Raw genomic sequence first — 14889 nt, forward strand, 5'->3', positions numbered from 1 at the left:
CTGTTCATGCTCTCTGTATGTGTGTATATATATCTCCTCAATATATGTTTCACTCTATATGCATCCGAAGAAGTGGGTTGTAGCCCACGAAAGCTTATGCTCTAATAAATTTGTTAGTCTCTAAGGTGCCACAAGTACTCCTGTTCTTTTTGAGCATCTTTTCAGACATTCTGGAATATATTTTCATTGAAGTTGTACCACAACATGGATTTTGACTCTTCTTGCATGGGCCAAATCAACCTTTTTTCTATATAAACTCCATATTAATATTTCACTGCAAAGGTGAAACTAAACTGCTGAACATCAATTTATCTTGAATAAATTGCTCATTCATGTTGAGGAAAGGGGAGGCAAATGTTAAGAAAGGAAATAAAGACACTAGAATTGAAGCTGGCAAGTGTGTGGGTTGGAGAAAGTTAAAGGGGAACTGGTTTGTGAAGAGAATAAGGGGGAGGGAAATTTCGCATGTTTACCTTGGGAGTGATGGAAGGTGAAACAAGTAGTAAACATGTAATCAATAAAATATGAGTCTACCATATAAATACATTATTTCCCCTACTCCTTCTCCTGTCTTTGTCTTTTTAAACTGTACACTCTTTGAGGAAGGGACCAGGACTTCCTCTGTGTATGGAACACCTAGCAGTTTTTGAGCACTGCCACAGTCTAAGTAAGTTACAGCCGTCATTACTATTTCTATCATCACTGAAATGTCAGAGACGTTGGGGCAGGGAAGCAGACTACTGGAGAATCCTGTAGCTATGCAGACAACAAAGGAAAAGGGAGATATGCTGGTTTAAAACAGGTGATGCAAGCTCATGGGCCCATGCTGTCATTGTTAAAGAGGGACACAGGTTGAAAATCATATAAAAACCCCATGCTTAACCCCTCCCCCAAATGTCTGTACTTATGGTACCAACAGCAAGCTTAGATGATTAAAAAAAGAACGTTAACAAAATCTATATTAACTTTTCATTATTTATTCTGTTTATGCCCTCTTCCCCACCCCAAGTTTGAACAACAAGAAGTCTAGCTCCGGCCAGGTGGCACGGCTGCCAGACATGCTGCTCTGAGCGGCATGGTAAGGGGGCTGGGGCGGGGTTGGATAAGGGGCGGGGAGTTCCGGGGGGCAGGGCCGGCCTTAGGCATACGCAGCATATGCAGCTGCCTAGGACACCATGACATACGTGGGAACACCAGCCCTATCCCCTGCCCCCCCCCCCATGGGCTGCGCCCACTGCAAAGGGCAGGGCTGTCCCTAGGGGGGTGTGGGGCCTCGACAACTCCCTCCGCCCCACCTCTTACCCCCCCGCTCTGCCCCTGGCCCGCCCCCATTCCACCTCTTCCCCCAGCGACCCCTCACTCAGCGGCAGCGGCGGGAAGCGGAGCAGCCCAGCACCAGCCTGCTCTACTCCGCCAGCTCCCAGCTGTGGCGCTCCACTTCCTACTGCTGGTGAGTGTGGGGAGGTTGGGGAACGGACGCCCCTTGCACTTGCTGGTGGCGGGTAGCGGAGTGATGTGGCCCAGGCCTCAGCCGTGTCGCTTGGGGGGGAGGGGTTAGGGAAAGGTTCCCCTGCCCCCCAGACTCACGGGAAGCGGAAGTGTGGGAGTCCCGGGGGGGGCCTGTCGGGGGTGGGGGTATGGATAGGGATCAGGGGACTGGGAGCAGGGAGGTTGGATAGGGGGTGGGGTCCCAGGGGAGCGGTTGGGGCAGGGGGTCCCAGGAGGGGGTGGTTAGGGGACAAGAATCGGGGGATTGGATGGGTCGGAGGTTCTGAGGGGGGCAGTCAGGGGGTAGGAAGTGGGAGGGGGCGGATAGGAGGCTGGGGCCAGGCTGTTTGGGGAGGCACAGCCAGGGCCGGCTCCAGGCACCAATCCAGCAAGCAGGTGCTTGGGGCGACCAAGGGGAAGGGGCGGCATGTCAGGCTCTTTGGCGGCAATTCAGCGGCGGGACCCTCTCGGTGGGAAGCACCTGCCGCTGAATTCCCGCTGAAGAAGAAAGCGGCACGGCGGAGCTGCCGCTGGAGTGCTGCCGATCGCAATTGCGGCTTCCCCGCCGCCGCTTGGGGTGGCAAAAACCCTGGAGCCGGTCCTGGACACAGCCTTCCCTACCCGGCCCTCCATACAGTTTTGCAACCCCAAAGTGGCCCTCAGGCCAAAAAGTTTGCCCACCCTGGCTATAGCCCATGTGCATTTCCCACAGGGCAGCAGTGATACCAGATGGCCAGTTATGGTAATGCACAGAGTGTGTTTCCCCTGGAGCAGCAGTGACATTTGCTATGTGTGGGGGTAGGCAAATTTTGGGAAGCTTATAATTCCCCGCGTGACCTCCCCCACCACCATCCCTGATCTTAGTGACAGTAACAGCCCTCTGCTCTCATCTGACATTCCCTGGCATCTGTCTCAAAGACAGGTTGTCCTACCTCTCAATCTCAGGCCAGAGCTGAAATTATTCTTCATCCATTCTCCCTTGCAGAAAATAAAAACCACAAAGATCAAATTCGTGGCAGAAACGTTAAGGGTATGTGTCTCCGGTGCTTGCTGTCAGGACCGGCTCTAGGCACCAGCAAACCAAGCATGTGCTTGGGGCGGCACAATTTCAGGGGCGGCATTCCTGCCACTTTTTTTTTTTTTGCTTGGGGCAGCAAAAAACCTAGAGCTGGCCCTGCTTGCTGTTCCAGAAGGACTTTCCCTACATCTCCCCAAAGCAGTCATGGCTATTCCCCCACCCAAAATCATCACCCCACACAACATTCTATTGTTCTTGTCCTTCACCTTTACCCCACAGGGGTCTGAGGCAGTAGAGAGGAGGACGAGGAGTGCCGTGACCAGGGAATACCACTCACTGATGTGAAAGGAATAAATTTAGGACTGAGCAGCTCTGGTTACATGCAAGTTAGACAAGTTAACTACTGAAAGAGGGCTTCAAAGACTGTTGTCTGTGGAGAGAATTTGTTATGTTAGCTTGGGGTGGACCTGGGGAAAGGCCTCTGCCCCTAACTGGGGACCCATGAGCTTGGGGGAGCCCTTTCAGCCCTCTCAAGGAGTTGTGAGAGGTGATGGGAGTCTTCCTGAAGTACAGTAGCTTCCTGGAAAGCAAATTTCCATTTGCTCTTACTCCACAGCTCACTGTCAAGCTTCTGTCCCCTGGGAGGGGCTCAAGGTGGCTGCTGCTTCTCTTGATCTCTGCCACAGGCTGGCCATTCTCCCATCTACACAATGGCATTAAGAACTGAAACGAGAGAGTGAGAGAGAGAGAGAGAGAGAACACTTGTAACTTAAGGCACCACTGGTGCGCGGAGGACAGACACACAAAATTGTCAACTGGCTACTGCTCCTTGGAGCCCCCTTCTCTATTCCCCTCCAGCCTACCCAGTGCCTGAAATGGTCAGAACTGAAAAGGAACTACAGCCCCCCAGGTCTCTCCACACTAGGGTGACCAGATGTCCCGATTTTATAGGGACAGTCCTGATTTTGGGGTCTTTTTCTTATATAGGCTCCTATTAACCCCCATCCTGATTTTTCACACTTGCTGTCTGGTCACCCTACTCCACACTCTGACCCCATGAGAGAGACCCTGCCTACCCGGGATGCTCTGGTCCTCTGAAGAAAGGGATGATGGAGTATGCACATCGAGAACAATGTGGTGTCCAATGACATACACCCAGTGAAGTGGAAGGACAGACCAGAAAAACTCCGGTTTCATCTCTAGTTGCACACAGGTCACCCTTCTTCACATTTAGTCCTGGGGAAGATAGGGTAGGGGACAATCCCAGACAATTACAAACCAAAGGCAGAGCTCCTCCTTCCATGGGATTGGTCCTAGGGAAACGAGAAGCAGCTCTCTGCTCTCAGGGCGGGACTCTCTACTCAGACACTGGATAGAGAGACATAATTTTTCTGAAATTGACACCTGCTCCTCCTTCATCACCGTCACCACCAGACAGGACTCGAGGGCTGCTCAGTGCCACTGCCAAGTCAGATGTCTAGATTGCTTGGGTCCAATTCTTCCAGATCATCCTCCTCTGGCTGGGGCTCCTGGGCTGTGCTACTGGCCTGGAGGAGTCCTCTGCAAGCATAGCGAAGAACCCAAGGAAGTGCCATCACTGTCCAAAACTCTATTGGTGCAGGAGATTTTGCTCTCCCTGCCTCCCTCTCACATCCATTCTAGATGCCCCCCACTGCATGAACAGAGAGAAACTCCTCACCGATGGGTCTCTTGGCCAGTCACCCCACCAGCATTGCCACAGCAGCACCAGTGCCCAGCATGTTTCTCACCTACCCCTCCCCATCACCCCGTCTTGCAGGTTCTTGTGACCAAGTCTGGGGGGATGAAGATCTAGCACACCTGCCCATGTCCTATGAAGGGAGACAGTACAAGCAGAGGCAAGGAGAGAGAGAGAGCACGTGTTGGCCCACATGAGAGAAGAGAGAGAGAGAGACAAAAACATAGGAGGGAGGAAAACTCAGTAGCTGTAGTCACCTTCCCTGGAGCCAACCTGCCCTGAGAAACCAGCAGTCATGTGGCCATCCTCCCCACACACCTTTACGACTATCCAAAAAGGATGTATAGTCTTATCCGGTGCACCTGCCAACAAAGGTACTCGCTGCCTAGGAAAATGTATAATGAGGTACCAAATGACAAAAGGAACATGACAAGAGCTCAGCCATGCTACAGGGACCGCAGGGGCAGAGAGAACCCCACCCCGAGGGAGCAAAAAACCTTCAGTTCAACACAATCAAGACAGGAAGAAATTTGCCCCTGCACACACCAAGCCCAGCCAAGATGGGAGCATGCCCCCTCTTCCCGGCCACAGGGGTCATTGATGGAGAAGGTCGGTAGGCAGTGAGGGGCTCAAGCTTGTGAATGACTGTCTGGGATATAAGGGGGAGTGCCAGACTGTGGGGTAAGGGTGTCCATGGGAACCCAAGATAAGTGAATGCGGGGATTAGGGATAGAGGGGTGTAGGGTTAGCAAGGTGCACTGGGGGATTTAGAGGATCCAGAGAGAAGTAGAGAGGGTAATTTACCTCTGTATTTGGCACTGGTGCAGCCACAGCTGGAAACCTGTGTCCAGTTCTGGTGTCCACAGTTTAAGAAGGATGCTGATAAACTGGAGAAGGTTCAGAGACAAGCCAGGAGAATAATTAAAGGATTGGAAAACATGCCTTACAGTGATAGACTCGAGCAGCGCAATCCATTTAGCTTAACAAAGAGAAGGTTAAGAGGTGATTTGATTGCAGTCTATACCTTTGGGGAACACACATTTAATAATGGGGTCTTCAGTCTAGCAGAGCAAGGTATTAATCACACTCCAATGACTGAAAATTGAAGCTAGACAAATTCAGACCGGAAATAAGGTGTAAATTTTTAACAGTGAGAGTAATTAACCATTGGAACAATTTACCAAGGGATGTGGTGGATTCTTCAACACTAGCAATTTTTAAATCAAGACTGGGTGTTTCTCTAAAAGCTCTGCCCTAGGAATTACTTAGGGCAGTTCTCTGGCCTGTGTGATACAGGAGGTCAGACTAGATGATCACAGTGGTCCCTTCTGGCCTTGGAATCTCTGATTCTATGAGTACTGCTTCCCCAGAAATTATACCTAGAGTACTGAAGACATTTTCTCAGTCTCAGCTCCTCACCCCTTTCTCTTACTCCCAACCTCCTCCAGCAAGCAATCCCTCTCTCTCCTCCCCCACAAGGGACTTCTTCACCCTCATGGAGCTTCTGCCAACAGTCCCAGAAATCTGTTTGTTCTCAGACAAGCTCCTACCCTTTCCATTTGGATTCAGGTTAAACCTTTACGGAGCATAAGCCAAGTAGAAAGTTCCACCCAAATAAAATATGTTTCTGTTCTAAAAGTGCAAATCAGTCCCTCGGAAATTCTTTCCTTCCTACATCTGTCCCTTACTGCACTGCTCCCAGCTCCACTTCACTCACCATCCCAAGAGACTTAAACTCATCGGTTCAAAACAGATTATCAAGAGAAGTAGCAGAAAGGGAATGGCTATTCAATGCATTTCTATTAGTTTATTGCTGAAACAACTAAGACCTGCCCTAGCTTGAACTCTCTTCATCTCCTCTTTGCTAAAAAGACAAACTGAGTGTCAGAGATGTTGAAAAGAAACTCATTAGAAACAGCCTGACGGGGTGCTGGATGAATGCCTCTCTGGATCATTTTTCAAACATTACGGTTGCTTCTTTCTTGGGGATTGTTTTCTGGCTGCCTTCTTGGGACTTCCTCATAGTCAGACTAGCAGAAGCGATCGCCAAGTTCTTGGTTCTCTGATTGATCAGCTCCAGTATTTTCCCAAATTTATCAGACTCCTTCTTCCACCGTGATACCTTCTTCTGCTGGTCACTCGTGAACTTCTTCTTTAAGTGCTCATAAAAGTGGCTGGTCTTTATTCTTGTCTCCTCCAAGTGATTTACCTTTAGGACAACAAACGTGTGATTTTCAGCACAGGATCCAGTGATGGTTCAAAAAAGCTGCAAAGTGGGGATAGCCTTTGGGGAAAGAGGTGTCCTCCAGGATCCTCCCCCACTCCCTGGGCTTTCACAGTAACAACCCTTCTCTGAACATTGGTCTGGGCAGATTGGTCAAGTGCCTCTGCCTCCTTACCGGCTTTTCTGGCTTTCACCAGGATCAACAGAGTTCTGCCCACTGAGTCCAAGAACACTCCCTGACATTCTGGAATTGACTGGATTCAGTGTTCAAAAGTTACTGCCTTGCATACAGACAGAAATGCCATTGAGTTATGTGTAGGGCCAGTATCCTTGTTTAATATCTGTATCCTTGTTCTGCTATCATAGGGACAAGAACCTGAGTAGTATAAAAGGACCCCAATCTGTGCAGTGCTGAGACGAGGTAATATCCTCTGGTATCTCTAATGTGCCCATCAACGTGTTATCTACAACCAAATGGAGCAGAACAAGAGGGAACTGATTCCTGAAATCTTATAAACACCTGACAGCTGTGGCTATTTCCCACTCTCAGGGAGCTGGGTGGTCAGATGCTCAAAGGCACCTAACTGGAGATATCTTTGAGGAGCTGGGTCTCTGTGCTTTACGTGTCAGTCCTGCATCACAAGCACTGCTCACTCTTCCTGGATATTTTGAGCAGGCTGATCACTTCTTGTCCAGCTTGAGCCCCCTAACATCCCAGAGGATGGAGATTCCCTATGGTCTTAATGTTCCATATAGGACTAACTCCCAGACAGACCATGCCAATCAGAAAACACCCATATCTTAAGATCATGAGGGAGAATCAGCACTCTACTGGAGCCTTCATGAAAAGCCGATGGCTTCCTTATTCAAAACGCTCTCTCTCCCTCTAGCTTCCCACTCCCCTGAGGAGAGCCCTTGGATAGAGATCCTGCAAGGTTTGCCCTCATCCATATAAAGCACTGAATCACATGACTAATGTCAATGAAGACAATGACACTACCTGCGCACTTACAGTTAAGCATGTGCTCCAGTGCTTTGTTGGATCGGGACCAGAGTGCTCAGCACTTATAGGACACATCATGAATAAGATGGTCCTCAGATCCTGCCTCATCCATAATCAGAGGTGGCCTCCCAATGTCTTCTGCTGCAGAGAAGGTAGAAGGGACTCCATTGAGAAGTCATAGAATTATAGAATCATAGATTAGGATTGGAAGAGACCTCAGGAGGTCATCTAGTCCAACCCCCTGCTCGAAGCAGGACCAACCCCAACTAAATCATCTCAGCCGGGGCTTTGTCAAGCCGGGCCTTAAAAACCTCTAAGGATGGAGATTCCACAGTCTCCCTAGGTAACCCATTCCAGTGCTTCACCACCTTCCTAGTGAAATAGTTTTTCCTAATATCCAACCTAGACCTCCCTAGACCTTTCCCCAGACATGACCATTAGGGCTCACTGGTGCAGCAAACAAACCCTCCTTTTACACTAGGAATTGAATGTTGCCTCCATAGTGTTCCCAACCTTCACAGCAAGACAACTGGATTCAAGCCTTGAAACCAGACCTTCTTTCTCACTATGGCCCCTGGGCCAGCAGCCATTTCAGCTCATTTCTAAATGAAGTCAACAATGCTTTTATTCTGGGGACGAGATTGCTCAGGGCCTTGGAGCAGGGCTACAGAGCCCTTCACCTCTAGCTCAGAGAGAGGAATTCAGTGTGCTGGGGGTAGGGTCCTGGCTTGCTCTAGTCATTGTGCTCGGGGTCTCTCCAAATGACAGAAAAAGGGTGTTAGCGTTACCTTGATCTCCTGAATTCGCTGGACACTGGTGTTGTCACGGATGATGACTGTGGATAAGTGACTCTTTGGCAAAAACCTTTTCACAGCCACTTCACTGCCATTGAACAGACTGAGGGGGGAAAGGGGCCTTGTTATAGTTTCCCCGCTCAGGAGAAGCAATGCCATTGCTTGCTCAGCTCTACTGTTCACAGCCCTGCAAGACACCAGGGAGTCACCCTGCCTCACTCAAGAGTTCACGTTCTTTGCTGATGTTACATGGCTCAAAGACATGTATTTTAGGTTTCAGATAGTATCAGGGGGTAGCTGTGTTTAGTCTGTATCTACAAAAACAACAAGGAGTCTGGTGGCACCTTAAAGACTAACAGATTTATTTGGGCATAAGCTTTCATGGGTAAAAACCTCACTTCTTCGGATGCATAGAGTGAAAGTTACAGATGCAGGCATTATATACTGACACATGGAGAGCAGGGAGTTACTTCACAAGTGGAGAACCAGTGTTGATAGGGCCAATTCAATCAGGGTGGATGTAGTCCACTCCCAATAATAGATGAGGAGGTGTCAATTCCAGGAGAGGAAAAGCTGCTTCTGTAATGAGCCAGCCACTCCCAGTCCCTATTCAAGCCCAGATTAATGGTGTTAAATTTGCAAATGAATTTTAGTTCCGCTGTTTCTCTTTGAAGTCTGTTTCTGAAGTTTTTTTGTTCAATGATACTGACTTTTAAATCTGTAATAGAATGACCAGGGAGATTGAAGTGTTCACTTACTGGCTTATGTATGTTACCATTCCTGATGTCCGATTTGTGTCCATTTATTCTTTTGCGGAGGGACTGTCCGGTTTGGCCAATGTACATGGCAGAGGGGCATTGCTGGCACATGATGGCATATATAACATTAGTAGATGTGCAGGTGAATGAGCCCTTGATGGTGTGGCTGATGTGGTTGGGTCCTCTGATGGTGTCGCCAGAGTAGATATGGGGACAGAGTAGGCAACGAGGTTTGCTACAGGGATTGGTTCCTGGGTTGGTGTTTCTGTGGTGTGATGTGTAGTTGCTGGTGAGTATTTGCTTCAAGTTGGGGGGTTGTCTGTAAGCGAGGACTGGCCTGCCTCCCAAGGTCTGTGAGAGTGAGGGATCATTTTCCAGGATAGGTTGTAGATCGTGGATAATGCGTTGGAGAGGTTTTAGCTGGGGGCTGTATGTGATGGCCAGTGGTGTTCTGTTATTGTCCTTGTTGGGCCTGTCCTGTAGTAGGTGATTTCTGGGTACCCGTCTTGCTCTGTCAATCTGTTTCCTCACTTCCCCAGGTGGGTATTGTAGTTTTAAGAATGCTTGATAGAGATCTTGTAGGTGTTTGTCTCTGTCTGAGGGGTTGGAGCAAATTCGGTTGTATCTTAGGGGTTGGCTGTAGACAATGGATCGCATGATGTGTCTTGGATGGAAGCTGGAGGCATGTAGATACGTATAGCCGTCAGCAGGTTTCCGGTATAGGGTGGTCTTTATGTGACCATCATTTATTTGCACTGTAGTGTCCAGGAAGTGGATCTCTTGTGTGGACTGGTCCAGGCTGAGGCTGATGATGGGGTGGAAATTGTTGAAGTCCAGGTGGAATTCTTCAAGGGCCTCCTTTCCGTGGGTCCATATGATGAAGATGTCATCAATGTAGCGCAAGTAGAGGAGGGGCACTAGGGGACGAGTGCTGAGGAAGCGTTGTTCTAAATCAGCCATAAAAATGTTGGCATACTGTGGGGCCATGCGGGTACCCATAGCAGTGTCACTGACTTGAAGGTATAAGTTGTCCCCAAATCTGAAGTGGTTGTGGGTGAGGACAAAGTCACAAAGCTCAGCCACCAGGCGTGCCGTGACCTCATCAGGGATACTGTTCCTGACAGCTTGTAGTCCATCCTCATGTGGAATATTGGTGTAAAGTGCTTCTACATCCATGGTGGCCAGGATGGTGTTTTCAGGAAGAACACCAATGCATTGTAGTTTCCTCAGGAAGTCGGTGGTGTCTCGAAGATAGCTAGGAGTGCTGGTAGCGTAGGGTCTGACGAGAGAGTCCAAATAGCCAGATAATCCTGCTGTAAGAGTGCCAATGCCTGAGATGATGGGGCGTCCAGGGTTTCCGGGTTTATGGATCTTGGGTAGCAGATAGAATACCCCTGGTCGGGGTTTTGGGCGGGTGTCCATGTAGATTTGTTCCCGGACTGTAGCCGGGAATTTCTTGAGCAGATGGTGTAGTTTCTTTTGGTATTCCTCGGTGGGATCAGAGGATAGTGGCCTGTAGAATGTGATCTTGGAGAGTTGCTGGCTACAGTATGGACACCCCCCCAGAACCCCGACCAGGGGTATTCTATCTGCTACCCAAGATCCATAAACTCTGAACTATTAACTAAGGTTTGTAACCTGTCCTTTAAATCGGCTTAACCCAATGACTGGAAGTTAGCTAATGTAACGCCAATATTTAAAAAGGGCTCTAGAGGTGATCCCGGCAATTACAGACCGGTAAGTCTAACGTCAGTACCGGGCAAATTAGTTGAAACAATAGTTAAGAATAAAATTGTCAGACACATAGAAAAACATAAACTGTTGAGCAATAGTCAACATGGTTTCGGAAAAGGGAAATCGTGTCTTACCAATCTATTAGAGTTCTTTGAAGGGGTCAACAAACATGTGGACAAGGGGGATCCAATGGACATAGTGTACTTAGATTTCCAGAAAGCCTTTGACAAGGTCCCTCACCAAAGGCTCTTAAGTAAAGTAAGTTGTCATGGGATAAAAGGGAAGGTCCTTTCATGGACTGAGATCTGGTTAAAAGACCGGGAACAAAGGGTAGGAATTAATGGTAAATTCTCAGAATGGAGAGAGGTAACTAGTGGTGTTCCCCAAGGGTCAGGCCTCGGATCAATCCTATTCAACTTATTTATAAATGATCTGGAGAAAGGGGTAAACAGTGAGGTGGCAAAGTTTGCAGATGATACTAAACTGCTCAAGATAGTTAAGACCAAAGCAGACTGTGATGAACTTCAAAAAGATCTCTCAAAACTAAGTGATTGGGCAACAAAATGGCAAATGAAATTGAATGTGGATAAATGTAAAGTAATGCACATTGGAAAAAATAACTCCAACTATACATACAATATGATGGGGGCTAATTTAGCTACAACAAGTCAGGAAAAAGATCTTGGAGTCATCGTGGATAGTTCTCTGAAGATGTCCGCGCAGTGTGCACAGGAAGTCAAAAAAGCAAACAGGATGTTAGGGATCATTAAAAAGGGGATAGAGAATAAGACTGAGAATATATTATTGCCCTTATATAAATCGATGGTACGCCCACATCTCGAATACTGCGTACAGATGTGGTCTCCTCATCTAAAAAAAGATATACTGGCACTAGAAAAGGTTCAGAAAAGGGCAACTAAAATGATTAGGGGTTTGGAACGGGTCCCATATGAGGAGAAATTAAACAGGCTAGGACTCTTCAGCTTGGAAAAGAGGAGACTAAGGGGGGATATGATAGAGGAATATAAAATCATGAGTGATGTGGAGAAAGTGGATAAGGAAAAGTTATTTACTTATTCCCATAATACAAGAACTAGGGGTCACCAAATGAAATTAATGGGCAGCAGGTTTAAAACAAATACAAGGAAGTTCTTCTTCACGCAACGCACAGTCAACTTGTGGAACTCCTTACCTGAGGAGGTTGTGAAGGCTAGGACTATAACAGCGTTTAAAAGAGAACTGGATACATTCATGGTGGTTAAGTCCATTAATGGCTATTAGCCAGGATGTGTAAGGAATGGTGTCCCTAGCCTCTGTTTGTCAGAGGATGGAGATGGATGGCAGGAGAGAGATCACTTGATCATTGCCTGTTGATCCACTCCCTCTGGGGCACCTGGCATTGGCCACTGTCGGTAGACAGGATACTGGGCTAGATGGACCTTTGGTCTGACCCGGTACGGCCGTTCTTATGTTCTTATGTTATGTTCTTATGTCATTCTATTACAGATTTAAAAGTCACTATTATTGAACAAAAAAACCTTCAGAAACAGACTTCAAAGAGAAACAGCAGAACTAAAATTCATTTGCAAATTTAACACCATTAATGTGGGCTTGAATAGGGACTGGGAGTCAGTAGTGTAGCCAGGGTTGCAGCCGACGAGGAGTGGCGGAGAAAAAAGGCGCCGGTCCTTCGGTGGCATTTCGGCGGCCCTGCGCATGCGCCGAAATACCGCCAAAAGATGGAGCGGCGCATGCGCAGGGCCGCCCCGCTTCCCCATCCGGAGCACTGTCCGGGGCACCGAGACCCCTGGCCACGCTCTCTCAGGGCCGGAGTCCTGGGCTGGCCAGAGCGCCAGCCCACGGCCCCGTTCCGCCGGCCAGGCAGGCCTGAGCACCAGGAGGCGGGAGCCAGCCCGCGGCCCCGTTCCGCCGGCTGGAGCGCCGGGAGCCAGCCTGCGGTGCCGTTCCGCAGGCGCCACTTTTGGGGAATATGGTCAGGGGAAGCGGCTGCTTCCCCTGAACTCCACTAGCTAAGCTACTGCTGGGAGTGGCTGGCTCATTACAGAAGCAGCTTTTCCTCTCCTGGAATTGACACCTCCTCATCTATTATTGGGAGTGGACTACAGCCACCCTGATTGAATTGGCCCTGTCAACACTGGTTCTCCACTTGCGAAGTAACTCCCTTCTCTCCATGTGTCAGTATATAATGCCTGCATCTGTAACTTTCACTCTATGCATCTGAAGAAGTGAGGTTTTTACCCAGGAAAGCTTATGCCCAAATAAATCTGTTAGTCTTTAAGGTGCCACCAGACTCCTTGTTGTTTTTGTAGGTTTCAGATATTTATCACCAAAGTCTGAGCCTCCCAAATGAGAGGGTCACACCGAATCTTCCACCCAGTATACAGGATTTCTATCAGGTTCTCTCATCCCACAGAGAGGGAAGCTCTAGACCAGCCACCAACACCCTAACCCCAAGAACATGTAGTCTAGCCCCTTCTGCCACCAAATACACTGCGCTCTCTCCTCTCATCCCAACCCCTCAGTGAATATACAGCTCAGTCCTTCCCCTCGTCCCCACCAATACACTTATCTCAATTGCTCCCTTCACCCAAAAAATTACACAGAGCATCATCTCCTTCCCCCTCCCATTTCCCTAATACACTCGCCTCAGAGACATACCCACACAGGGGGAGGGAGTGTGTGTGTTCAGACTGAGAGCAGGAAAGGGCTGTCATTGGAGGAAAGGTGTTGCGGAGGGCGATTCTTGTCCCCAAGGGGAGGTGAGAAGGAAAAAGGGCTACCTGTGGCCAGGGTGAGGGGGGAGCAGGGCGCTCCCTCCCTGTGCCTGAGGTGAGAGGTCCCTCTGTGGGGCAGGGGTGTACTCCTATGTGTATGTGTGTGGGTCCCTGTCCAGGGGCAAGAGTGGGGGGATGGAGGATCCCTGTGCAGGGCAGGGCTGTGTCCTTGTACTAGGGGGATCCCTTAAGCCTAGGAGTGAGAGTGGGTGGCGGAGGATCTCTGTGTCAGGGAATGAGAGTGGGGGGTAGTGCCTGGTGGTAGAAGTGGGGGGCAGGGGTCGCTGTGCAATGGGGGGTCCCTGTGCCAAGGGGTAGAAGTGGGGGGTGAGGGTCGCTGTGCAGTGGGGGGTCCCTGTGCCAAGGGGTAGAAGTGGGGGGCAGGGGTCCCTGTGCAGTGGGGGGGGGTCCCTGTGCCAAGGGTAGAAGTGGGGGATGGGGGTCCCTGAGCAGTGGGGGGTCCCTGTGCCAAGGGATAGAAGTGGGGGATGGGGGTTCCTGTGCCAAGGGATAGAAGTGGGAAGCGGGGGTCCCTGAGCAGTGGGGGGTCCCTGTGCCAAGGGGTAGAAGTGGGGGGTGAGGGTCTCTGTGCAGTGGGGGGTCCCTCTGCCAAGGGATAGAAGTGGGAGGCGGGGGTCCCTGTGCAGTGGGGGGGTCCCTGTGCCAAGGGGTAGAAGTAGGGGGCGGGGGTCCCTGTGCAGTGGGGTTCCCTGTGCCAAGGGGTAGAAGTGGGGGGCGGGGGTCCCTGTGCCAAGGGGTAGTAATGTGGGGTCCCTGTGCCAAGGGATAGAAGTGGGGGGCGGGGGTCCCTGAGCAGTGGGGGGTCCCTGTGCCAAGGGGTAGAAGTGGGGGGCGGGGGTCCCTGTGCAGTGGGGTTCCCTGTGCCAAGGGGTAGAAGTGGGGGGTGAGAGTCCCTGTGCCAAGGGGTAGAAATGGGGGGTCCCTGTGCCAAGGGGTAGAAGTGGGGGGCGGGGGTGCCTGTACAGTGGGGTTCCCTGTGCCAAGGGGTAGAAATGGGGGTCACTGTGCAGTGGGGGGTCCCTTTGCCAAAGGGTAGAAGGGGGGGCGGGGGTCCCTGAGCAGTGGGGTTCCCTGTGCCAAGGGGTAGAAATGGGGGGTCCCAGTGCAGTAGGGGGTCCCTCTGTCAAGGGGTAGAAGTGGGGGGCGGGGGTCCCTGTGCAGTGGGGGGTCCCTGTGCCCTTTGGCCGGACCCGCACCTGAACAGCACCAGCACTTGGTTGACGCGGGGCTGGAAGAAGGTGACCCGGGGCCGCGAGACCTTCTGCTCCTCCATCCCGCCGGCTGGCCTGGGCTGGGCCGGGCCCCTGCCTCGGGGGCGGGCGTGTCACAATGGCCGG

At 50.3% G+C, this 14889-nt stretch overlaps 1 protein-coding gene across 1 annotated transcript; it reads right to left on the reverse strand.

The window, feature by feature from the left end:
* Window positions 1–262: 262 nt before the first annotated feature.
* C15H5orf52 (chromosome 15 C5orf52 homolog) lies at window positions 263–14884 on the reverse strand. Its single transcript, XM_065568045.1, has 6 exons — window positions 14749–14884; window positions 8239–8347; window positions 6346–6432; window positions 5028–5110; window positions 3911–4066; window positions 263–3229 (listed from the first exon to the last, which is right to left on the reverse strand). The coding sequence occupies exons 1-5, from the start codon at window positions 14823–14825 to the stop codon at window positions 3976–3978; spliced, it is 447 nt and encodes a 148-aa protein (XP_065424117.1). The 5' UTR covers window positions 14826–14884; the 3' UTR covers window positions 263–3229; window positions 3911–3975.
* Window positions 14885–14889: the final 5 nt, after the last annotated feature.

Source organism: Chrysemys picta, chromosome 15, assembly GCF_011386835.1.
Source record: "Chrysemys picta bellii isolate R12L10 chromosome 15, ASM1138683v2, whole genome shotgun sequence".
Classification (NCBI taxonomy): Eukaryota; Metazoa; Chordata; order Testudines; family Emydidae; genus Chrysemys; species Chrysemys picta.

Coding starts and splice junctions, on each gene's coding strand:
- C15H5orf52 (XM_065568045.1), bottom strand. CDS start 14,825: ATGGAGGAGCAGAAGGTCTCGCGGCCCCGGGTCACCTTCTTCCAGCCC. Junction 8,348..14,748: donor CAAGTGCTGGTGCTGTTCAG/GTGCGGGTCCGG, acceptor TTCCCCCCTCAG/TCTGTTCAATGGCAGTGAAG. Junction 4,067..5,027: donor CACCAGTGCCAAATACAGAG/GTAAATTACCCT, acceptor CTATGCTTGCAG/AGGACTCCTCCAGGCCAGTA.